A 25,498-nucleotide genomic window follows, 5' to 3' on the forward strand; every position below is an offset into this window, starting at 1 on the left:
TTGCCATGACAGCAGTTTCATTGCATTCAGGCTAAGAGTCATTCATTTGAGACTAGTCTTCAGAGCTAACAGATCTTGGGTTCTGAGATCGTATTCTTTTCCCCCCTCCCTCTTTTTCTTATCCTCTGAACCTGACTAGTAAAAATCTCCTTGTTTAGATTCTTTTGCGTTCAGTTTTATTGAAAAGGAGGGAAAAAGAATCAGTTTTAAAAGGGTAAGGACTACTTGGTGAAGTAACTACCACTAGTAGGAATCATTAGGTAGAATTGCAATCCTTTGCCATTTTGTTATGAGGCTAGTTGGATGTTAATAAGAACGAGCTTAATATACTTGTGATTGTGGTTATGCTGTACTTCTGATAGGTGTAGTAGGTTTTTATTACAGTAACTAGAGTCTTGGATAAGCTTTGAGTATGATTAAAGACTTGCAGAAAACAGATTATTTAACATGGTAGGTTCTGGACAGGGCCTCAGCAGTCAGGATTGGGTTAGAGCTCTTTTATTGCAGAGCAGAATGACAATTCTAGTCAGTTTTTGCCTTTTCAGTGAAACTAAGAAAATTAACTGAAATGGGATAATTTTTTTTTTTAAAAGCTTATTTTATGTGGGAGGGTAGACAGAATTTTTTTTAGTGAACTTTCTAGCAAAGCGATAGATTAATCTTTCTGCTTATGGGTGGTGACTGTTCTCCTAAGCCAATTGCTGTTTGCAAAGTTGCGTGCTGTTGCACATAAGACAGGTATCAGCCCTTTTTCAGGCTGTCAGTACAAGTTTTTACATGAACACCAAGGCTTCTGTGTAAAGATTAGAACCACATGAACTTCATGTCAGCAAATTGCTGGCATTGGAATAATAATGCTTTGGGCAATAAAAATAGTCAGAACTTGGGAGTGAAGGTAAGTTAGGGACTAGTGGTGTTCCAGGGCAGTTGTCACTTTCTGTTTTCCATCTTGTAAATGTCAGAATATAATGCATTTCACTTATTTTAATGAGCTTGTGTTCGTTTCGTAACCTGTGGTGCCTTTTTTTTTTTTTTGGTAGTTCATCACTGCTGCAGTGAACGAATTTAAGTTCTTGGAATGGAACCCCGTTATGGTGAAATATCCAGGCATTTTCTAGGGTTTTTTTGTGTCATGGAAGTCACTCTGCTGCTGTAATGTCGTATTTTTTTTAACTTGCGCTGCAGTATTTGTTATTCTGATTTCAGTGTCTGACTTTTCTCTCTTTGCATGTGGTAGGTTTGCAGTGAGTGGCACAGCTTCTTGTTACAATGTTTCCATAAAGTGTGAGAGAGCAATGTATTTTTACAGTATGCATCTGTTTCTGGTGGTGTTTCTGATTATGATCAGCTACTACCTTATTATGCAGGTACTTGCTGAAATTGCTTTATTTACTTGTTAATGTTTTTCTCTTGCTGTTCTTCAAAAGATTATTTTGTCTATAGAACAGGCTTTTGCTGGATAGGAGGATTAAACAGATACAGGGCATGTGCTGCCCACCTTATGCAAGAATATAAAATAACTAATTATCTATATTTGTGTATGTATGTGTGCTCATACAGTACATAAAGTAACTCTTCCAGGAATCCTAGTATTGAATTGTGATGCCAACTTTATTAGCGAGCTCTACAGGAGGTACCCCAGCCAAGCACAAAGGTAGGACACTGTTCCCCTTCAGGGCATTGCCCCTGCCATTTTCTTTGATCTTCTTCTGCATTTAGAAAATGGAAGGGGGAAATGGGCAAATAAATGTCCATTTTTCTGTGTTCTTTGTAGAGAAAATGGTGTACTGCCAGTAGTTTGCAGTACATGATCATCTGAAACTGTTAGTGTGGCAAACTGCGATCTTTTTCTAGATAGGTGGTTTTGTTAAGTAGTACAGTGTCCATTAATAATATATAGGCATGCTTTTTAAGATGCTTTGTATCAAGCCTGCAAGTAACAGCCTGCAGTGATAAACCATGAGACAACGAAGGGTCCTAGAGCTGTGTGATCTTACTGTGAAGGACAGGAGAAACATAATCTCTTCGCTTCTACATAATTTACATTGTTTGCAGTTAGGAGCGCTGAATGTCTGCTGTCTCTGCCGCAGCCGCTCTGAAAGCGTTATATACGTGGATAAACAAACAATGCAGTTATTTCGATGGAGTAAAGCAAGGTCCACTCGTTATGATGGTCCTACCACTGGTTCGTTCCCTTGCACTCTGCCTTTGAGTGAGGCAAACACACACTGCTGGTGATACTCTCAGCCTGAGTTGTAAGGCAGCCTGATTTAAAAAATGAAACAAAATTAAAAAACACTTGAAAAATACTATAATATTTGTTTTGAACAGCTGGTCTTTAGATTCCAGAGATGCTGGAGCAGTGATGAGAGAAGAGATCATGCTGAAGTCAAATTGGGGAGGAGCACAAAGCTCCATCCTTGCACATGCATAAAAGCATAACAACTTCAATAACCTGTTGTGACTTGATGTAACTGGGAACAGGCTGTAGGCTTGTACAAAGAACTCATTAATTTTCTGGTACTGCAGAATTCTCAAACGGAATAAACTCCATGTGAGGAATATGTGGAAACCAAATTTTGGAAACTGTGGCTATCGAATGCTGTTAAAGTGAGCTCAAAAATAAATGTAAAAAATATTATTTTTGTCTATCAGGATGATCTTTTCAGTTTGCTGATCTTTATGCTTACAGAGGAAAGAAGGAAGACTGTTTTTTCAACTCAATATATAAAAACCTGAAGACTTCTCTACCGTTTCTAGTATATTGGTAGTTGCTTGTAATAATTCTTTTGACCAGTGATCCTGAGGAGTACATTGATGACTATGTAGCCACTACATGTAAACACTTAATTATATATTTGGGAAAACAGTGAGTACCATGAATGTGCTGTGGTTGCACATGTGATGAGAGCAAAAAGGTATTTCAGACTCAGTGTCTTTAGATGATGATTTTTTGTGTAGTCAGCTTAGAAGAGCAAGCTGCAAAGCCATGTGGTTCATTCATCATCTGCTATAGATACTGTGTGAGGTTACTTAACATAGCTGGTTATGATTGCTTCGTCTTTATTAACTAATAGTGAGAAAGGAAAAGAATCCACCAAATACTTTCCAAAATGTGAAATAATTATAGTACAATTGTGACCTACTTGGCTTCTTAGCACAGATGAATTGGAGAGGAATTGGACTGTGTGGGTGTTGTTCCAAAGAATCTAAGACCTGTTTTTCAAAGATGCCTTGTTCCTCTATCTCCTTCAATGTGGAGTACCTGGTTTTACACCTATGTTCTCATTTTTAAATGTACCTTGTCCCTACTGAAGGTAACCTTCTTGACTTAGGGTGGGTGGGGTGATGAAACCCCATTATATGGAACTGGGAGAAAAACCAATTATTTCAAGTTTTTTGGTGTATAAAATGTTTTTTCCTTCTGGTAGAAGTGACATTTGGTTGGGAACGCTGACAACACTCGCTAAGGGACAAAAAACAGGTGTAGTTCTGAAAATTATTAAGTCTTTAAGATGACATATTGTGTACTTTTGGATGCTCATAGTGCAAGAGTGTCTTCTATTGCTTCCTATTGCATGGGACTAGTTTTCTGGTCAGAATGTGTCATGCTAGTTTATATCAACTTTTTATATGACAAAGGGAGGGAGATGCCTGTGAAATAGCGTAGGTAGTTAAAAAAAAAAAAAGGAAGAAACAATTTTTGCTGTTGTTAAACTCCTAGCAAAGTGCACTCCTCTCATTGTGTGCTGTCACAGGCAGTGGGTGGGTGGTGGAGAGAAAATGTGGAGGCAATCAGGAAGACTTCTCATTCATGTAATAGTATAGAACATTAGAACTGACATTTTGTGAATTAATTCTCTTAGCAAATGCGAGAAGCATTATGGGTTTAGTTTCAGCAAGAGACAACAGAAAAAAAAAAACTGTTTGCATTAGCATAAAGCTTTCTAGAAATCTGTTTTCTCCATCTAGATAAAAATTTGAGATAGCTACGCATTCTGCAATCTCAGTATATGTTAGCCAAGCAGGACAGGAGAGGCTTAATACTGTTCTGAAAGATAAAGCCTGAGTAGATTCTAGGAGTAGACCTCAGCAGACATACTGGTCAGTAAAGTTAGAAAATCATTGTAGTGATATTTTACTAAAGTCATGATGGTTTAAGGACAAAGGCAGGAGGAAGTTCAGAAGCTCAGTGGGCTTTGTGGTCATTGAAATTCATACTTTTCCTCTGACCTGTGAGAATATTTTTCAGGCTCTTGGTGGTATTTCCTTTGGTTTTGAGTTCTAGGCATGTGAGAAAAGTCAGTCTTCCATTTGAGTGTGCAGATGGAAGATGCCCTTTGTCAGGTTAAACCAAAATCTGCTGTTGTGCAGATGCATTACAAGGTTAGGTAACTCTGTCGTAATTTCCTGACGTGTACTAGCTGTCTACTTTAGAGGAGATTTTGTTGTCATTCAAAAGGTACACCTGCATGTTGTCATTGACACCATGAGTGATTAGACGTGGAATTAAAAATTCTGGGAAATAAAAATACTAATTGTTGTATCTCTCTGATCTGCTGTGTGTCTCCCCAGTCCCAGATGTGACACTGAATCACCACGTTTGTATGGTCAGTGTTTGGTAAAAATTGAGACAAATCCGATTATTTATGAAGCTGAAAGCTGCTGGTTTCTGGAAAAGGAAAGAAACCATGGAGCACATATTAAAAAAAAATAAAGCGAAATAAAAAACTTATGTGAAAAATTGATTGAGGCTAATGCAGGTTTTATAGCCCATCTTTAAGCTGCTACAGATGTGACTTCTGGTAAACGGTAAACAGTTCTTTATTTATTAGTCTGAGTCCTTTGATTGAAGAAAGTATTTCAGAGCGCATCCATCTGAATCACTGCCAGGATAATGGTTACAATGAGTTGGTTAGCTGGAATTTCCAAATAGCCGAAAAAATCTGTCCTGTGAGCCGATATAGCTGACTTATTCCAGAGGCTCTTGATCATGTTGCTGCTGGTGATGCTAGCAGGTGACTTGGGGAATTGCTAGTTTGGTCTTAATAGCCAAAGAGTTTGGAGCAGTAGGATGTGACATACAGTAGGAAGCTGCAGCTCCTTGTGCTTTGAAATCCAGGAGATCAGTGATGAACATCTTGCTTCCAACTGGGAAACTCTGTTGTCCACCAGTGGTTTAAAAAGTCACTATTATGCTTTTCTTAAAATGGGCATCAGAGGAAAATAAGAGGAAACTTCCTAAAAGGTAGTGGCTTGCATTGCTTAAGTAAGTGTCTTAAAAAATGTGTCAAATCATTTGTTTACTTCAGTGATGTTCTGTACCTTGTCCAATTGAGGCTTATAAGAATGATCTCAGAAAAAAACAGTTGATAAACTTCCTATTGGTGTTTACTTCAATTAAACTGTTCAGGGCTCCTGCTGAACCTGTAGAGCAGTCTATCAGGAATTCCCTAGGAAAGCTGATGTATTCTGGAATTATTTTTCAAGATATGAGTGTATTTAAAAGCTTTCCAAAAAACCTTGGATGACTTCCTTCGATAGGAACTTCTCTTCAAAGGAGGAATTGGAAGTTTAGAACTGGTGCTGGAACTGTGGCTAGACAAGCTGCTAACGTTGGACTTCATCACATCTGAAAACTGATTAAAGTGAAAAATACTCAAGGTATAACTAAAGGTATTTTTCAGTTAGATAAGAGTGCATTCTGCACAAGTTCTGAGCCACCTGGACATGAGTTAGCTATGAGCTGAGCCTGTGTAGCCACCGTTAATGAAAGGGTAAGGCTGCAATGAGTAGTTTGGCTCAGAGGCAAAGTATGTTTGCATTATACCAGTACCGTGTATACCAGCTATGTAACTCCTGGTTTAGGCAGACATGTCATCTAAGGTACAAGCTGAGAGTAGGCAGAAAAGATTGCGTAAGATGTGTTTGTGGATTTGCTTCTCTTCAACTTTTTTTGCTGAGCTGTTGTATTGTGGGTTGCTAAGAAAACTGTGCAAAGTGTTTTTTTTGGTGTGTGTTCCCCCCCCCCCCCCGTCTGACTTGGTGGAGTTAGTATATGTAGTCTGGTGGATGAAAACATGGCTTTGTCCCATGTGCTTCTGCACTGAGACTGTAGCCTCTTGGTATCTTTGAATTTTGTGTAGTGTGTCTATTGCTGGGTAGATAGAGACCCTTCATCCATATCCTTATTTCATAAACCTTACTACATTCTCTACTTGCACTGTTTTGTCTGTAGACCTTTCTGGTTTTGTGGTTTTTTTCTTCATCCACATTTATATGCATTTTTTCTTCATGTGAAGAGCAAGTGAAAATTTCTTTGGTGTATCACTTCAGGCTTATTTCAATACATAATTTAAACATATTCCTACGGTTGTAGTTTTCATTAATGGCCTAAGCAGTCCAATTCTGCACCATATTTTCACCTCCTCTCTTGCATTGGCATTAGCGAGCACAGGGGCTGCATAGTGAGACAGGGCAGTGATCTCACTTGAAACCAATCCCACTAAAAAACCCCAAACTGATTTAATTTACCATGTGGCCATATGGCTGCCAGTATAAGCATAAAAGCATTTAAGGACAAGGTGAAGGACTCTGAGCTGGTGTCTTTAGTTTGGGGGTTTGTTGTCTCTGCTTTATTTCTGCAGCACTTGTTGGGAGTTGTGTGTGAAGGGTAATGGTGTTTTTGCCTTGGCTTCCTATGCTCTGTGTAGGCTTTCTGTGGCTAGGGAAAACACAGGTTTATCTTTCTTCACACTTCTGTAATCTCTACAAGAAATGATTGTCTGACTCTTACCTTGGTCTTGCATGTTAGCACTGCTGAAGTCAGTGGGGCTTCACCCTGGCACCTTGGTCTGCCGGTTTGCAGGCTCAGTTTGTTTGCCACAAAAGAGGGGCTGTGTTTTGACTTCCACAACAAAGAAAACGGATGCTTCTCTTCCTTCTGGAACGCAGTGCTGTTAGATTTTATACCTATAAGGAATCTGACATTTTTCTTTCTTTTTAATGTGGGGCTATATTACTAATTAAGTAATTACTGGTTAAAAATCTGTGGTGTATCACTTAAATATCTTCTGATCTGATTATTTTTAAATACATTGGTATTTAAGAATACCAATGAATACTACTATTTAAGAAGTTCAGATTATGGTAATGATGTACACTGACTTTGTTTCTTTTCTTTTTCTTTGCTCCCCTTCTCATTATGTGAATGGTGTATTTGTACTTCTCGTCATCACTGCTGATTTTTTTTTGCCAATCGTCTAGAAAACCACCTAAGGTAAGTATTTTGTCTCTTTTTTGCATTTGTACCTGCTTGAAAATGTTGAGCAATGAAGAAATATTGGGCATGTTCCCGTGGTATGTGGTCAATACGGCTTTGATAAAGGAAAATACATTTTAAAATAATCTATTCCTCATACTTCTAAATTAAAGACTGCATAATTCCAGAAGAATACATTTTAATCCAACTGACATGCAGGCAAGGCACGTGACTTGTTAAAGCTGTGACCAGGACAAGCCATGATTTTAATGCATTCATAAAAACTTTTTGAAAGAGTAAATAAGTATTGTGTGTAAAACATTTCATTGCACATAATTCTGCTTAGAAGTTAAAATACTGTATTTAAAAGGTGGCAAAATACACCTAGTGAGAAACAAACTGTTCTTGTTTGTAATTGACGATCTTTAGGAATTAATAATTTGTGTAAAAGTGGCCAAACTACACCAGAATTTGCCTAGAAAATATTCTCTGTGGTGTTTGTAATGCAGGGGGAGGGAGGGAGAATGAGTGTTATGTATCTGTTGAATAGAGAAGGAGCCTTACTGAGATGACAAATAACAGTATCGGTACAGGTCTGGTAGCAGTGATAAGGTAAAAGGACTGTGTGAACTACATCTTGTCAGCATGTGCAAAACTCTGTATTGGTATTTTGCTTCAGCAATTTAATGATAAATTTATCCTTTTTGTTGGATAGTATTTTTTACAGCAGAAAGCTATAGTTAGCTCTGAATGAGGTTTTCTTTTACATTATTCTCTGATTTGTAGATCTTCAAGAAACGGTGTATGCACTGATGTGACTTCTGCAGGTGTAGCAGAGCATTCTGTAGGCCTTCTGGGAATAGAAACTGGAATGGATATTGATCTGTATATTTCTTATATGGATATCTACCTACTTTATAGTTCAGATAGCTATTTTGTATGTACATGTGCATATATATATATCTCTAAATCTAAATATCTATTGTTTTGATTAATTTTTTTAAGTGTCAGAGGAAAACATCTTCTCAGTAAGTGATATGTATTATTCCCAACAGGCATGGAAGAATGGAGCAAACTATTTTAACATGAATTGAAATAATCATATTTGAAAAAACAAACAAATATATAATTTAAGGTCATAGCAGCTGAAAATGAATAACACTGATATTGCAGTTTAAAATGGTATACTGTACTGATTTATTTTTTTCCTGGACCTGGTTTTTAGTTTTTCAATTTTTTGGAAAGCATTTAGTAAAGTTCTTCTATCAATTCCAGTTAATATATCTAATACAAAAAAGTTTGATCATTGTTAAAAATTTTTTAAAAAGCAAAAAATCCTTCTTTTTGTTGTTGTAATTTCACATTTTTTACAAGAGCCTTCAGTTTCTGTACTGCATAATTCATTATAGGCAGATAAAGTTATTCTTGACAATATGTAAAAGCTTAATTATGGCCTTGCATTTCTTTGACAAAAACATAACAGCTGCACACTTGTGCATATATACCACATTATTGTTAGGTATAGTTAGATGGTCATTAACATCCTTGAGTAATAATGCCGAACCTTAAGATGTTTGTGAAATGTTTATCAGTTTGAGACAGAAGAAGGTTCTTACCATCAGTGGACATAGGCTTTGTGAGTTTGTAAAGATGTGATAGGAGGTTTGGATGTTTCTTGATTTATACAGTTTTTAGGGTACTGCATGTAGTTGATCATCTTCAAATTGGGATTTTTTTAAAAAAGAAATTTCATAAATATTGGAAGTTTCTTTATCTTTACTTTAATGAGCTACTTTATCATCAGCCGTGTATGAATTGTGATCCCAGTTCAACTTGGTAGCTCAGAAGCTGTGGCAGGAAAAGTTATATAAGGATACGAGGGTGTTTTGCTATTTCTACAAAAGTTGCATTTAAATATATTACTAATCTTGGCCTGTTAGTATAACTTTGTGACAAAGGTGGAACAGTTGTTCTGAGCTGAGATTTGTGAGCTGTGCCCTAAGCTGCCTTCAGATTTTCTGTCTGTACTTGTTTAGGCCTGTGGTAGCTCTTGTGTTTTTCATACAGTGACCAACTTCTTTCTTTTTCAGTTCTTTAATGGCTTCCATTCACAGTAAGCTTACCGGTGTAGACTGTTTGCCATTTCCTGATATATCTCCTTTATCACTTACCTCCATCAGCAGTTGTAATAGGGATGTAGGAACAGCTGCGTGGTGAATGAAAACTTCCCTTCCTCTGTTCTCCCTTGCTTTTCTTTCTAGCAACCAGGTAGCCCTGTAAGTCACTCTACATGTCAGACTGACTGCTTCATTGAGATTCATGTGAGCAATGTCTGCACCTGTCCAGCATAACTTTTTTGTGTAAAAACAAAACGTGATTAATTGGCCATCTATTGGTCAGATGGAAATGGCTATTAAATATGTTAGCTGTGCATTTACATTATTGTATAGATGCATAGGCAGTATATGTTAGGGGTTATGTTCAGTCTGGGTAATGCATTGCTAAATGCTGGAAGCCCCAGACTCTGTCTAGTCTATACTGAGGATTAGGCTTCAAAACAACTGATAATGAATGTGAAATGAGACTCTCTTCTAAACTAATTCTGTCATTTGGCTTAATCTGGCATGCAGTTAATATTGGATATGGTACTCATTACCTGTAAGTAGTTCACATAAGTATACTTGCATGCATAAACCCTTAAAATTATTAATTGTTCAAGCCATTGATTAGGGGCTTTAATAAAAACAAGTTCTGCAGAATATTGTTTTGGCTGTTTAAAATGTGAATATCCCTTTGGCTGTCTTTTCTGATTCTGTGAGAAGTTACTGCAGTCAGGCTCAATGGCCCTTCTAGTTTAAAATCTGCAACCTCTTTTTAAGCCACAGGTACAGGTGAATTTGGGACAAAACTCTAGATTTTTCATGGACGTGGTGGATGCATGCACCTGCGTCACTGTTTTGCTGTGGAAGCCATAACCTCTAGCTGCCTCGTTAGCAAAACAGTAACCAACAGCTGTCTTAAACTGCTGTAGCTGTTTGCTGAAGAAATCTGAATCAATATCTTTTCTTTACTTAAACTTTGTAGTTACCAGAAAAAGTATTTTGTTTAACTTTTAATAGTTATTGACACTCTGAGGATCGTTCTCTGTAACCTGGAAATGGCCTATGTAACTGTTACCCAGGGAAATGTGCACACTTACTGTGACTCTGGATATAGTACTACCACAATCTAGCACTTCCTGGTGTGCTAGATTCTTTTTCATAGCTTTCCATTTTTATGTGTTTGTGCTGTAATGTTTGTGAGTTAAAATTCTTACATACTGAAGCTCATATACATATTTTTACTATGGACTTCCAATTGTGCAAGATTTGTCCCGGTGAATTGTGGTCCATTACTTGTAGCTCTGTTACTTGATGATTTCTAGATGTCCAAAATGTGGTGTCCAAACTTTTTTCCAACTGTCATACCACTCAGACTGAAAATACATTGCAATGTCAAACACTGGAGTAATAGAGCTGGGAAAAAACCCACCCTGTTGGTCTCTTAGCTCCACTCAAAATTTTTGGTTTGGAAGCTACTACCCTAGTGTGGCAGGTTCTTGGCAGCTTCCTTTTATCTAGCATTCTCTTTTAGATCCTAGGATGAAGTATGAGGTGCAGGATCTTGCAAAAATAAGAAAGTTTTAAGGCTTGTTTGTTCCCTCTGTAATTTAAAAGCCCAGAATAATTTTGGGTCCGGTTGTGAGAACTGGCCAACACCTGTATGAACTTATGTCTGCTTGTGGTTGAATGCCAACCCGTGCAGACGCTTGAAGTAGGTGTATACCTGTCTTTCATGGTTTTACCATTTTGCTTACCTTCTGAAAATGTTAAGCTTCCTGGTACAGTGGCTATGGAATTGGCATCAGAGCAGTAGGAAAGCAGAAATACTCGTCCATATAGTCACAGAGACTTACTCAAAATGCTTAGAAGAATAACTGAAAATTCAGGAAATCTTAGTGGAGATACAGGTAGCAATTTTAAACTTTGAGTTTTAAACAAAAAATATTTGCCTTTTTTTCTTTTAATCTTAAAATGCCTAAATGGAGTAGATTTTCCAAAATGTAGTTAAAAACTAATTCACAGAGGGTGCTTGAAGTTTAAAAAGTTCTGTTTGTGTGTCACAGATCTCTCCGTTCAAATACGTTTCAATAGTAGTTTTGATGTGGTTGGTTTATATAGTTTTGATATAAGTTGGTAAAGATTTTTGCTTTTGAGTGTTCTTGAAAAAGTTAAAAAAGGCATTTTCAGTGCCCAGTAATGCCCAGTTTGAGTATTGGCCATTGAGTCCGAGACTTTAGCCTTAACAGAACTTCTGGTAGCTTTGATAGTCATGTTGATGGGGGTTTGATACCTTCTTCAGGGAAATGGATCTTGGGGAGAAAAAAATTAATAAGAAAAAAGTTGTTATTCTGCATACTCCTATCCAAAGAAAAAGTAATACCCACCATTTTTGTTTTCAAGGAAGAATAATCAGTGAAGGTGGGAAAAGGAAGGGAGCACTTAGAGGGTTTTTTCTTCATCATAGCATAGGTTTGGTATCTTGACCCCAAGTATGCTTGCGTGCTCTTCTTGGGACCGCACGTCCTGCAGTTCCTGCACTGGAGGTCAGGAAAATAGAAACTAGAGAGTCATCTTTGTACAGAAAAGATGATCAAAACGGTCACTCTTCAGGTAGGACACTGTCCTACAGGCATTTCGCATAAAATGCCTTTGTTATGTACATGCAGAAGAGCCTCACTGATTGGGACCAAGTTGCTTGATCTTGTATGCCTTATTTTGTACTCTGTTAGTTGTTGCATTTGGAATCTATTTTCCCAAAGGTCTGAGTTGTCCTGAAAATTGCTTTGGTTGGGTGCTTCCTTAAATTATCGTTGCTGGGAATGTTGAAGGTTGCTGTTTTGTCATCACCGATCAAAGTAATTTTTAAAGTTTTGCCTGTTTTAATGGAGAAGGGAGTTTTACTGCAGCCGCTCTACACGTTTTGCAGATAGTGCATGTTTCCACTTTTTTGCCTGACACTTTTTTTTAAAGTAATCTTGTTACTTCTGTTAGAAGGATTTGGGAATTTTCCAGAACAGATTTTATAAATAGCCTAAGTCCATGTCCTGACTTTTTATGTTTAGTATAAAAACATACTAAAATGCTGTATTTACATTTGTTTTATCTTGAGACAGAATTTTTCTCTTCCTATTGCATAATCATTTTGGAACTTTTAAAAATCAGTTTGACCAATTTTTACCTTTAAAAAAAAAATTCCAAATAAAAACTGCTTTTCAACGAGAAACACTTGGCTGAAGCATGTATTTTCATTTGTAAAGTCTCTTTGCAAGATCAGTGTCTAAATTAGGAGTCATTGAATAATCCTGTCATGATTTTCCATGTTAACCAAGGGGAAAATGTGTAGGACAATAGATTAAATTGGCCTACAGGACTGTTGTATTGACATTTAAGTCATTACACATGAGCATGTGTAGCTGGATAACCTTTCTGAACTGGGCTGTGCGATGCACTGCAGAAAATACTTAGTTTCAAGGGGAAAGAATAGGCATTTGGTAGATTTGGATCCTTACAATTGGGTTTTCTTCTGTAATTGAACTGCTTGCCCTTTGGTCTTAGAGAGATTAGGTATTGTTACCAAGTCCTGTGAGGAAAATTTCTGTAGAAGTGGAATGTGAGAAGAGAATGCACTATTTCTTGGGCTGTAAAAGTTAGGAAAAGGGTTAGAGCATTCTTACTGATGATGGAGAGTTTGTTATGCTTAGATTTGAAGCACAGTGAACAAATGCACAAAGTAATTTAAAATGCCCCCTACTTACATGGAGGTCTGAAGATAAGGTGAAGTAACTGCTGCATTTTGCTTGCAGTTCAATGGCAAAGCTACGCCTTTGGCTCAGTCACAGCAGGGAACATCCTGACTCACGAAACTGTCTCTTTCTATTTGTGCTGTAGTAAGTGACTCAGACCTCCCTGTTAGATTATTGTTATGGGGCTTTTTGTTTGTTTGTTTTCTCTTCAGAAGGGAATTCCAGAACTCATTTCACTCTCTTGTGGACTAAGTGTTGTCTCAGTATTGAGTCTTCTCTCAGGCCATTTGATGTGTTTTGTATTAAGTTGGGGGAAAGGGAAGGAGGTGAGGTTACTGTGCTGCCTGGTTTTATCCTTCTGAAATATCTGCAGCAACAGACATTTTGGGAAGAGTTAGGTTACAATACATCTGTAGATTAGATTGCACAGTAATTCTGCAATAGCAGGGAATCCAAGATGTTCTACATCCTCAAAAGCCAAAAGGAAATGATCTATCTTCTTCCTCACTTTGGGGTTTGTCTTGGGGAACTTGGCGTTTCTGCTAATAGAGCTTGTGGCTCTTGCTCTATATTGACTTGCATGTTTTTTCTCACTAATGAGATCAGCTGTTGGAAGACCAGGCAAAGAAAATCTTGGCCCAGGCAAAGTTCTAGTAAAGGAGGTTGTTTGGGTTTTTTCCTTGCCTCTTGGGATCCCAAAAGAAAAAAATAATAGAATCTATATCATTAACTCATCCACAGGCAGTTTACCATGGTAAAATGTGGAAAATACACTGCAGCTTAAGGTGTGTATGTGGCAATATAAAGCTGTCAAAACAAGAGTGTTAAATGTCCATACCATGGTGTTCTCAGATGTGCAGAAAAAGTAACTTGGATCAAATCATGTGTTAAGTGGTTTTACAGGACACTGTTCCAGGTCCACAAGCCTGCTAAGCAAAATATTGAATCTCATTTGATTTCTACCCAGCTGGAACTCTTGACTGAAGTGATATTAAGTCTTTTCATTAGAGCAGGCTCTGATACCTTGTTTGTCTAATAGAGCTACATTTTCTATTTGTAGTTTTTTAGCTTCCTCTACTGAGATCCAGTACTGTACTCCTAGTTTAGGCAGGTAATTTGATACTATTTATTTGTTCCTTAAGGCTTGTAAGTAGTAATGCTCTCCTTTGAGCATTGGAAGTCCAACCCATGGTAAAACTTTTGTGCATTTTATATTGATGTCTGCTAAACAGGCATCTCGCCAAGTTCTGTATATTGAGTCTTTTCAGTGCTGTTTCATTACTGTTTGTCAGCATTAGTGCCTGGAGAAGAGTGGAGCTAATGATTAGGCTTTGGCTGTGTTTTGAAGTCTGTATTAAGGGATACAGTAAGCAGTATTTTGTATTGTGTATAATACAGATAGAAAGAAGTATTGCAGTTCTGCAACTCTCAAGATTTCCCAAAAGTATTCCTGCTGATGAAGCCTTTTTACAGTTCTGATTTAGGATCCGTAGAAACAGTAGAGCCTAACTGCAATTAAACAGTCATGGATTTGTACTGCTTTAAGAGAAATGTCTTGTAGCCAGGGTTCCTAATTTGTCTTTTTATGTGCTTCTACAGGTATTTGCCTTTGATCACTGCTTCTGGTCCATGGATGAATCAAACACTACAAAATATGCAGGTAAACTATTTTCCATACGTTTGACAGTGTAAATAATTTGAGAACATATGAGAGCTTGGGCTTTTGTTTTGTGGAGGTTTTTTGTGTTTTTTACTGTGATGCTCAAGTGACTTCTTCACAGAAGCAGACTTCTCATTTTTACAGGGATTGAGTCATCTGAGTGCTAGTGCCTCAGTTTAGAAGGAATGCAATCTTTACGGTGCCCGGTACACTGTTCAGGAGGGATGCTTTTGTATCTGAGATACAGTGTTCTTTTTTTATCCCCTGGAAGAGCCTTTTGTGAGGATTGTTTCTGTAGTTTAAAATAAAATTTCAGTTCTGCATCAGAAATTACTTCTGACAGATGCTAGTGATGAACATGTGTGTTTTGAATGCTCTGCATTCCTGTGCACAAGAGAGGAATAAAGCGTGTTCTCCTCAGATGGTGTGGTTATTTCAGCCTTTCAAGTCGTTCGTAGTCTGATCATTCAAATCCCTCTTGTTTTTGAGTGATCGGCTTTATGACTCCTTCCTCCCAAAAACTGGATAATCCAGGCAAGATTGTAATCCCAGTAGTTAATTTTCTCACAACTGGATTTGTGTACTAGCATTTTCATGCTTTATAAGAGGACTTGTTTTGATAGAGAGAGCTCTGAACACTGGGATTTCAAGGCTGTGGTCCATGGGAAGGAGGAAAAAAAAATAGCATTCAGTTTAAATATTCATATTATGAAGTTTTGTGGCCCATAAGAAATCTTGAAGGTTGATAGGGTTGATTAGCTCAAAGTTTGAGATCAGTGGCCTAATAAATGAACTGTCATATACTTGTGTTAAAATATATCTCTGACTGCTGTAGCCTCTGGTATCAAATCCCAAATCTTAGAGGTTGCACTTGATCATAGATTCCGCTGTATTTCTTACGTGACTGAGCAAAGATAGGTTTCTTCAGGAAAAAAGTTCTGCGTTGGTTTGTCTTTCAGTAACTGTGTGCAGTGCAGTGCACCTGTTCAGTGCAGTATTCATAGTTGAGGCTGGTAGAGCCACTGGAGCATGCAGCACCTCCTTTTGTGCCTGCACGCCTCCGTTTCCTTTTAAAGGAAGGAGGTGATAGTACATCCCCAGATCTTGGCCCCATGTGCTTCGACTGTGCAGGTGGGAGCTGCACCGTGGTGCTAACCCACTTGTAGAGAAGAGATAAACCAGAGAAACACCCCTAACCAGTTAAACTTGTTTCTGTCTCAGTTTAACCCATCTCCAGGTGAATTCAGTGGGGTTCTAGGTCTATTTAATTTGAGTCAAAGAGGCTAGATTTCTTTAGCCTTTTTTAGAAGTTGTCATTGAATTCTTCTTATCTGGGAACTGAAGTTTTATTATCTGTATGCAGAGGAACCTCTTGTCGGTCTGGACTCTAGGAAGCTGCTGCCCATGTCTCTCTTGTGCTTTCTTACTGGCCAGAAAGCTATAAGATTCCACCCCCCACCTCCCCCATTCCAGATAATGTTCTTGCCTGGAAAAAAAACGCCAAAACTGTTTTCCTTGGTTTTTTTTCAGAAATATGATAAGAATGTGAGCGTCAAAACTTGCATATAAAAAACAATGCCTTCATTGATTTTTTTTTTCTTTTTTTCTTTTTTCTTTTCTTTTTTTGGTATGGTCTTGAAGTTAACTTGTGACTTCCAGCCCTCATGTTCTAGAACACACTGAATTTGGCAGAATATTAAAATAAAAGTAAAAAAAAAAACCCAAACAAACGAACAAAAAAACCAAATAAACCAGCCAAAAACCCCCCCACCAACTTGTTTCAGGCCTAAGTTACTGGGTAGTTGGCTTGTTCACTTCCTTGTGCATGAACTGATACTATCCTGTACTACAGTAGCGTTTCTTGTTTTAGAGCTGACAAACCAAATGCTGAAATGCCGAGATTTCAGGTTTTGTATATTTATAGTATTAAGGTGCCCTAAGTCTTTTTTACAGCTTGGCCTAAATTACTGTACTAAACAAAAAAAATACAGTAACTGGTTTTGGTTGGGGTTTTCAATAATTCCTTTGCATAATGGAACAAACTCCCGTTGTTCTAGGCACCTTGCAAATACACATGGTGTCTATGTCCAGAGATCATACCGGAGACTGTTACAGAATTAACAAGCTTAAGACTCCAAACAAACCACCTGACAGGCTGAGTTTTTGAGGTAAACTGTAATTTCTTGGTTAGATGCTGGACTGTAGAAAGGGTGCTGATCTGGAAGCTAGACAGGTGCATTAAATACTCCCTGTGCAAAGTAACTTTATGTGGATGCGTAAGTTTAGTGTCATTGGCAAGAGCAGTGATGAGTTGCACGGTTAAAAGGAAACACGTGTAAAACTTGAAAGCTAAGTCCAGAGTGCTTGTAAATGTAAGTAATATATGAGCTTCAAGCTTAAGTAAAATTCTTGAAATAAAAACAAATTTAATTACTTTAAAAACCCTTTTATCTGCATCACAGAAATACAGTGGAAGATGTGACAGTGGAAGGTTTAACAAGAGATTGTCAAGTATTAGGCTACCCTATCAGTCATAGCTCTCTGTGCAAAACCCAAACATGCTCATCTTGCGTTATATTGAATAGATCTACTGTTGTGTATATCATACCATATTAAAGATTTTGTCAATTGACACACGGGACATCGGAAAACCCACAGAATGGTGTGCACCACAGACAACGTATGTCTGAATTCTATGTTTACTTACATGGATAACTCTTCCATGTTACTATTTTTTTTTAATGTCAACAAACCCAAAGTTTGTGCTCTCGTGGAAATGCACCTTTGTTACAGGATCCTTCAAGCTATCACATGTGATTATGAGCTGGTTTTACTTTTTACTTTGCTGATTGATCTACAGTACTACTGGCACTTATTAATACTGTTTGCACAAGAGCAAGAGTCTTGTTTGGTTGAACTTAATCGCATGGGTAACTGGTAACAATTCTTAGGCTGTGTGGAGCAAAGCTGATCCTGAAATGGGATTTGCCATCTTTTTCTCACAGAATGAGTTTAGTGTATCTTACTCCTTTTTTGGCTGAAGCTGAGGCTTATTTCGTATGTACTAATTTTCTTTCTGAATTCATATTCAGGTTGTACATGGAATCTTATTCCTGTTTGAAAGTTACCTTCTCTTTCCAGCATTTGAAAACATGGGGATTATTGCTGTGAAGACTTAATGCTGTGTATTTAGGTTCTAACTTATATTTCAATAACTCCATATGCACAAAGCACTAAACTATCCTTTTTTTTTTTTTTTAAATGATCATGGTACAGAAGTAGGCTGTTGGTAGCAGAATTGCTTTTTTAGCAATTTTTTTTCCACTGAAGTGGAAATTGGGTTCTAAATTCTAAAATGATCCAGTAATATCACTAACATAAATAGTAAATATTACTTTCACATGAGGAAAAACATCTAGAGAGGGCATCTTTGCAGCTGTCCTTGCAGGACTGTATCTCTCATGAAGACAGCAGGGAGTCTGGAGCACAGGGGAGGAATAAGCTCTTTCGCAAGACCTTTAGGGAAGTGGTGCTTTGGTTTCAGATACTGCAAGAGATGGTGGCTCTTTAACAACTTGATATCCCAGCTTAGAGATTGCAGGGTGCAGAGCCCCCTCTGAATTGCTCTTAAGTCTGAAAATGAAGTGCTTAAGTGTGTTTTTGTTTTAATCCAACCAATTAGCAGATAGAGGATTACTCTGAATACTGAGGCTGTGTGTTACCAAACAATTTGTGGCTACGTTGTTCCAAACAAGGAAGGATTGTGAACCTCTGGGTTTGTGCTGATCATCACATGCTAGCTCCTCAGCCTTTTTTGTGATAATTTAATTCTGAAAGACGTAGTTGGATATTTGGCAAGTATATAAGCCTCTTATCTGAAAAGAAAAAAAAAAAAAAAAACAAACAAACAAAAAATGGGTCAATGAAATAGATTTTTGAGGAGGGAGGGGAATTTGGTTATAGGGCAGAATGAGTTTGCCTTGATCTGGAAAAGGGATGAGGTTTGCCTGGTAGGCTATAGGAGAGGTGTTTTGAGAGTATGCAAAATAGCTTCTTATTACCATTTGTTTCTGACTGTCAAGAGTCAGTTCATGGATAAGGACACACCTGCTTGCCTTGCAAAGCTCTTAGACACAAATAACAGCTCAGCATTTTGGTGAAGGGGGGGACACTAAGAAATTCTCAGAGACGAGAACAAAGAATTCTTTTTACAAGCCTAGACAACAGTAAGAGCCTACTGAAGTCTGCAATTAAGTGGATTTTTAAAAGGAAGGAAGGAAACCCTTCAGTTTGGGAAGGATTCAAGAGATGGTATAACTAACTACAGTAGCACTTAGGCAGGACCGTTCCAAGGACCCCACGCTGTATTGACTTGACCGTGGATTTTTCTTAAACTCCCTAAGCTGCATCACCTTTGGCCTGCAATTTCAGATCTGTGTTTCTGCAGGCTGCGTTGTCCTGAGAGGCTAAACACCTGACTCTGGGCTAAGCTGTAATTTTATATGAAATATGTATATATATGCTGACTACTGCTCTTCCAGTGGCTGTTTTAAAAGGAAACAAACCAGGCAAGTGGCTTAAAGAACTGTAGAATTCTACCCTCGTGAAAGATTGTAAGTTGTGGATTTTGAGCAGACGGGAGTGTCTATTTGTAGTTCAGGCCTGCCCATTTAAGCTGTTATGTGGGAGAAGCCTACTCCTGTCTTACTGTTCCCTTGACGCTCTTTTTATTTTTAGAGGAGACTCTGCATAGTGTGTAGGACTTAATTTTGTGTCACACAGCTGACACCTGACCTGTACATTTTTGGGGAAGCTTAGTTATTCAGTATGATTTTAGCACTGTACGGGTCAGGCACTTAAAATGTAGATGCTGCAGCATCTAATTTGAAGCACTTGAGACCCTTTGGTGGATTAAAGCTTTGAACATTAAAGACTCCAGTGCTTTGTCAATACTCTAGTGTTAGGCTGCAGTAGTTAGATGATGCTAGCTGTTGTGCTTTTAGGTTCTTGTTAAGGTGAACCATAGGCATCTTTTTTCCAATGTTATTCTTTTGAAACTGTTATCTAGTAGAGCTTTTAATAATTCTAGTCTCTGCAGATTTAAGTTTTATTTTAACTATTAGATCATGGAACCAACTGCAATTTATCACTGTCAAGATTGCTTATTAAAATGTTCTGCGTTAGAGATTAAGGCATAAAGAGACTTGACTTTTCAGTGTTGTATATAACAACTTGTTATTTGGTTCTAGCTATTTTTGCCATGTGAGAGAGGGGGTTTCAGGAACGGCAGTGATGTGTCATAATGTTGCAGTCATGACCTGGCTGAATTAATCTGTGCTAATATGAGACAATTATCCCTATTTCAGATTGACAAGTTGTTGTGAACTAGAAATACTAGACATCCAAAAACTAGACACTGAAACTAATTTTTGTTACAGTACATCTTGAATGTGTTTGTCACTAAATGAGCAGATCTTAGGAAAGACTACTAACTGCCTTTTTAAAAGAGAGTTTTGTTGGAAAAGGTGTGGCTCTTTTTCCTCCCCTTCCTTTTCTTCCCTCTCTTCGCTTCTGTCTGCAGTCACCAGTCTAGTAAACTTGAGAATGTTTAAACTTTATTTGTATATAGCTTCGTTTTGCAGATTGTGAGAAGGGGTCCTAGTGTTCCTCTGCAACATGTAGGTTTCCCTGGGAATGCTGGGAGGGGATGACTTGGAGGAAGAGAAGGGGAAAGAGCATAGAGATACAACAGAGAATACTTAAATATCTAATTCTGAAAATGATGTGTGTTGTATTCTTGCATGTCAGGGTATGTATTTATCTTTCTATTTTCAGGGACTTTTTATTATCTTGCATATTTTCCAAATTTAAATGTTGCAATAATCCATGCCGGCTCAGAGATTCCAACTCAGATTTTCACATGCAGCTCTGTGGGTACATAATGTGAAGGTTTTGTTTTAGAATTGTTAATAATTTATTAGCCACTGTTAACACGTGCAGTGCTATACTTTGCTACCTTTACTTTGTATTATATTTTTGCCATTGAAATACCCAACCATTTCAGTAGATAGACAATATGTGAAAAAACTTTTTAGCTTTGAAGTGCCATACTAAACACCCTTGATGCATGGTAATAGCACAAGCATGGCATTTGGGAGTTCCAGGAATATATGTAGGTTAAAAATCTAAATCCGAGAGGAGGATGGGTTTCCTTTAGCTTTCAGGTAAGTCACAGATACCATTTTGAACACTGGAATCTTCAATATCTTTAGTATGGTTATTGCTAAAAAAGTAATATTTATTATCTCAGTTTATGTGTTTATGGAAGAATGTCAGAGCATGTCAGAGTGCTGAACATGTGAAAATATTCAGTCCTAAAAGCTGATGGAAAGATTCTTGGGTTAGTCTCCTTCTGGAAGTGGCCTTCTGAGGGACTGAGAGTTATTAATTTGATCTTTCTTAGATGTTTCTGCTGTTGGCATCAGGCTTGCAGTTGCGCTTGTCAAAATGCACAAATAACTGTCTTCATAGCTTCAAGACATTATCACTGTCCAATGAAAGTGGAAACGGTTTCCATAATGTCTTGACATTTACTTTCCAGTATGTCTTCAGAACCAAGTGTGCATCCACCAGTGTTTCTCAGGTTTTGATTAGCAGAGCATCCCTAATACTGGGTTAACAGGGTTTCCCACCTTGCAGCATTAGGGACACTGCCCCATGCGCTGTAACTAGAGTTATAGAGCATCCAGCAACATTGTCTGATAATCTTTCTCGCTGCGTGATTCCAGGTTAACAGTCTTGCTCCTTAAAGTAAAGGAAACAAGATTATTTAAACTGTGGTGTGCAAGAAAAATTCACCAGACTTTGCTCCCTTTTGCTTGAAGGGATGAGCATAGAGGAGATCTTGGCCTCTGAGAATTAGCAGCTTGTACAGTCATCCTGGGCTCCCGGACAGCCTCGGGTATGCTTTCCCCAGATTGACTGGCTGTATGTCAGTCAGTCACCTGAGGCTTGCCCATGTTCTGAGCTGTTGTGGTTTAGCCCCAGTCAGCAACTAAGTACCACGCAGCTGCTCGCTCACCCTCCCCACCATGGTGGGATGGGGGAGAGAATCGGAAGAGCAAAAGTAAGAAGACTCGTGGGTTGAGATAAGAACAGTTTAATAATTGGAAAAAAAAAATTGAATGGAAAGGAAAACAACAAGAGAGTGAGAGAGGAACAAAACCCAGGAAAAAAGTGATACAACTGCTCACCACCCACCGACCGATGCCCAGCCAGTCCCTGAGCAGTGATCGCCGCCCCCCGGCCGACTCCCCCAAGTTTATATACTGAGCATGACATCATATGGTATGGAATAGCCCTTTGGCCAGTTTGGATCAACTATCCCGGCTGTGCCCCCTCCCAGCTTCTTGTGCACCTGGCAGAGCATGGGAAGCTGAAAGGTCCTTGACCAGTGTAAGCATTACTTAGCAACAACTAAAACGTCAGTGTGTTATCAATATTATTCTCATACTAAATCCAAAACACAGCACTATACTAGCTACTAGGAAGAAAATTAACTCTATCCCAGCTGAAACCAGGACATGAGCAGGAGATGGGAGAGGGAGAGGGGGGACGGGTGTTGCAGTGTCTGGCCTTTAGTTGCCTCTGTAAGAGGATATTTGGTCTTAGCCAGCTAGAAGGTTGGGAATCCCTGTCTTAAAGACAGTAAAGGTTGGTGTAGGGAAATCTTTCTGTTAACTAAATAAATTTAAATTTTTTTTCTGTATTTTTCCCTTTTTCTGTAAGTTAAGTTAGAATCGAGTTAAAATCCCTGCTTACCTCTTTAAACACTAGGTATCTGTGGAAGAAAAGTCGTGTAAATAAGCCAAAGTATTAATTGCAGGTGGTATAAGTTTATTTAGCAAAACAAAAATACAGTAGAGTAGGCAATGGAACTGCTTATTTCTTTTGACTGTAAGTGCATGTAGACTTAATTCTGTATAATACAGATTTTGTAATCAGTTTGCAAACCCACTAATAAAATTCCTGGGGGAAGCAGTAATGTTGCTTAATGAAAAATATCAAAATCTCATGGTTGATATGCTGCTACCCTCAACAGTGCACTACATTAGCAAATGAATAAAATATCCATAATTGAAGTTTAATATCTTGTGTTCCTTTCTGTGAGTGGACTTAAAAACAAATTTTATTTTCTCTCATGATAATTTGGCTGGTTACTATAAACATCACTCTTTAATGACCCATTTGTCTATGTTTGTACTGCTCAGCTCTTCAAAACTGTAATAAAACCACCATTTTAGAATTATGTATCAGTGTCCGATTGACTTTCAGTTTTAGTGTTGACTGTTTGAAAGTGAAATTTCTTCTGAAAAAAATCCAGCTTTGCCTGTGAGATTTGAACTGGGTTCCTTTCCTGGTATTTAGCAGTAAGAGATTCTGTAGGTCATCTTTTGGATATCATGACTGTGCACTGTTTTATAACATTTTGGGATAGGTAAAACATAATGTTTTTTCTTGGGAAACATGGAGGAGGTTACTGTTTTATTGCTGGTCAGAAGTGGGTAATAAAATTTTTTTCCTTTTCTGACAAATGGTTTTATTCTCCACTCACAATCATTGTGGAATATATATGCCTTTTTCTCTTAATAATTATACTCAGCTTCAATCTTTGCTTGATTTTTGCATTCTTGCTCAGCAAGATAGTAAGTGGCTCCTTGCCTCTTTGATACTTGGTAATTTCAAAATGGGCCCTCAGGAGCTGGTTGGAAAGCAAATTTTTGTGTATTGTACGTTCTTATTAAAATCGTCCGCTGATATATTTTCTTCATTCTACATTCTCTGTAGCTATTTCCATGTTGTTGAACAGTGCTCTCTCAACATAGGTATTATAAAAAGACCAAACAATCATAAGTCAAATGAGAATTGAATGAACTAAGGAGATGGAGTTATTCCAGAGCACAGCAGATTCTCCTCTGGTTTTAATTCCTGTATTCAGTGTTTCTGAACTGTGTTAATTCAAGGAGCAGTACCACTTTGGAATTTTAGAAGCTCAACTGGAAAGATACACAAAGGCCATTTGATAGGGCATTGCTGCACTAGTTTTTCCTTTACAGCAGAAGAGAAATTAGGTTAAACTTAGAGGAAAATAAAAGTAATGTAGTACTTTTTAGTCCTATTTACATGCCTGTAAATCATTCCACAGGTTGTTTTGCAGGAATTTTCTGGGCTACCAATTACTCAAGGATCATAGAGTGTAAATATTCTCATGCAGTGTATAAATGGACAGCTAGATTTTTTTTATGCCAGTATGTTCCATTTTGAGAACTATGGAAGTCACTATTGCATCCACTGTACAAAATAATTTCTTGTAACTGACAGCTGCTGAAACTAACTTGCCTAAATGAGAAATGCAGCATCACAGCTGTTCAGAAAGTCACCAGGCAGTGAATGTAAGTTTAAAACCAAACACCAGAAGGTGTGTAAATACTGTCCTTAGCTCAGTTCTGCTTGGTTTGAGTGTACACACAGCTGGTGTAATTCTCTGATCAGAATGCAAAGCAGACAACCCATTGACCCTCTTTGTAGTGTGCAAATTCTGGGCTTTCCTATTAAAAAAACCCAACCACTATGTCTGTTTTCATCTTCTACGTCTAAAAGATTGAAGCGCATCTAAAATCTGCCTGGTACAGGGAGACAATTTTCAGACTATGAAATTCCGCAGCTGATGTTTCAAACTATGCATTTGCCAGAATATATCCCAAACGGCTCTGTTGAAGTCTTGCAGCCTGCTAATATGCATTTCCTGCCTGAATGTCATCGGAATGCTTTTATCTTGGTTCCAGCATCACCTTGCCACGGGGTGAATCATAATAGCTTATGGTGAAACTTGAGGCCAGTTCCCAAGAGAACAACTGCTACTATTTCTGGCATGATATTTGTTGTACCTCTGATATCCTAGTTCATTAATGGCTTTCATTGCAATTCTGTTACAGAACTCTTTTGGGTATAGTTTGTGATTAAAGAATCTATATTAATTGCAAAATTTACACTTAAATAATACACAATTTAGATATGTTATTTTCTAAGCATTCAACTTATGATACCTTTTGAAGAACTGCTCCCTTCACAGGAAAATCAGCAATATATTTAAACACAGAGGTAGCTGTTACACTAGTTTCAGGCAGCAGTTTTGAACTTGTCACTCAGTTGTACATGAAATCATTTGTTTGTTCATCAGTGCACTCTAGTACAAAATAATTTGCAAACCTTTTTTTTTTCTTGTTTTCAGTAAATTTTAGTCTGTTATTCAATTTAAAATAAATTTAAAAATAATTATTTTCTAGGTCAAGAAGTGGTGTTCAAGTGCCTTGGAGAAGGAATTCTTGAAAAGGCCTTTCAGGGATATAATGCTTGTATTTTTGCCTATGGACAGACAGGTGAGTCTCCTGTCCTGAAGGGGAAGAACACTTTTTGTGCACCTGGGAAGTGGGAAGAACAAAACATAAATATTAAGCTAGGTAATCTTTAAAAATTTTATTTTGAAATATCATAATGTTAAATGTCAAACATCTAGCACAGCCAGTGACAATGTAAAGTTCTTAAAGCAGCTCTGTAAATATGTTCCTAGTTACTACCTGTTGGGGCTGCTTCCAAAGCCTGAAAGGAGTAGTTCATACCAAAGGCTCATTCAGTCTTTTTTGTGTTTGGGGGTCCCAAGTAACAGCCCTGC

At 37.9% G+C, this 25,498-nt stretch overlaps 1 protein-coding gene across 7 annotated transcripts in view; it reads left to right on the top strand.

Annotated features, from left to right (window-relative positions):
• Positions 1-25,498, top strand: part of KIF13A (kinesin family member 13A) — a 119,854-nt gene that overhangs the window by 39,130 nt on the left and 55,226 nt on the right. For all 7 annotated transcript variants that reach the window (XM_075493771.1, XM_075493767.1, XM_075493766.1 and 4 more), the window contains 3 exons: positions 7,267-7,279; positions 14,706-14,766; positions 25,113-25,205. In XM_075493771.1, the coding sequence (XP_075349886.1) occupies positions 7,267-7,279; positions 14,706-14,766; positions 25,113-25,205 (167 nt within the window). The remainder of the gene's footprint in view (positions 1-7,266; positions 7,280-14,705; positions 14,767-25,112; positions 25,206-25,498) is intronic.

Source organism: Mycteria americana, chromosome 2 (genome assembly GCF_035582795.1).
Source record: "Mycteria americana isolate JAX WOST 10 ecotype Jacksonville Zoo and Gardens chromosome 2, USCA_MyAme_1.0, whole genome shotgun sequence".
Taxonomy (NCBI): Eukaryota; Metazoa; Chordata; class Aves; order Ciconiiformes; family Ciconiidae; genus Mycteria; species Mycteria americana.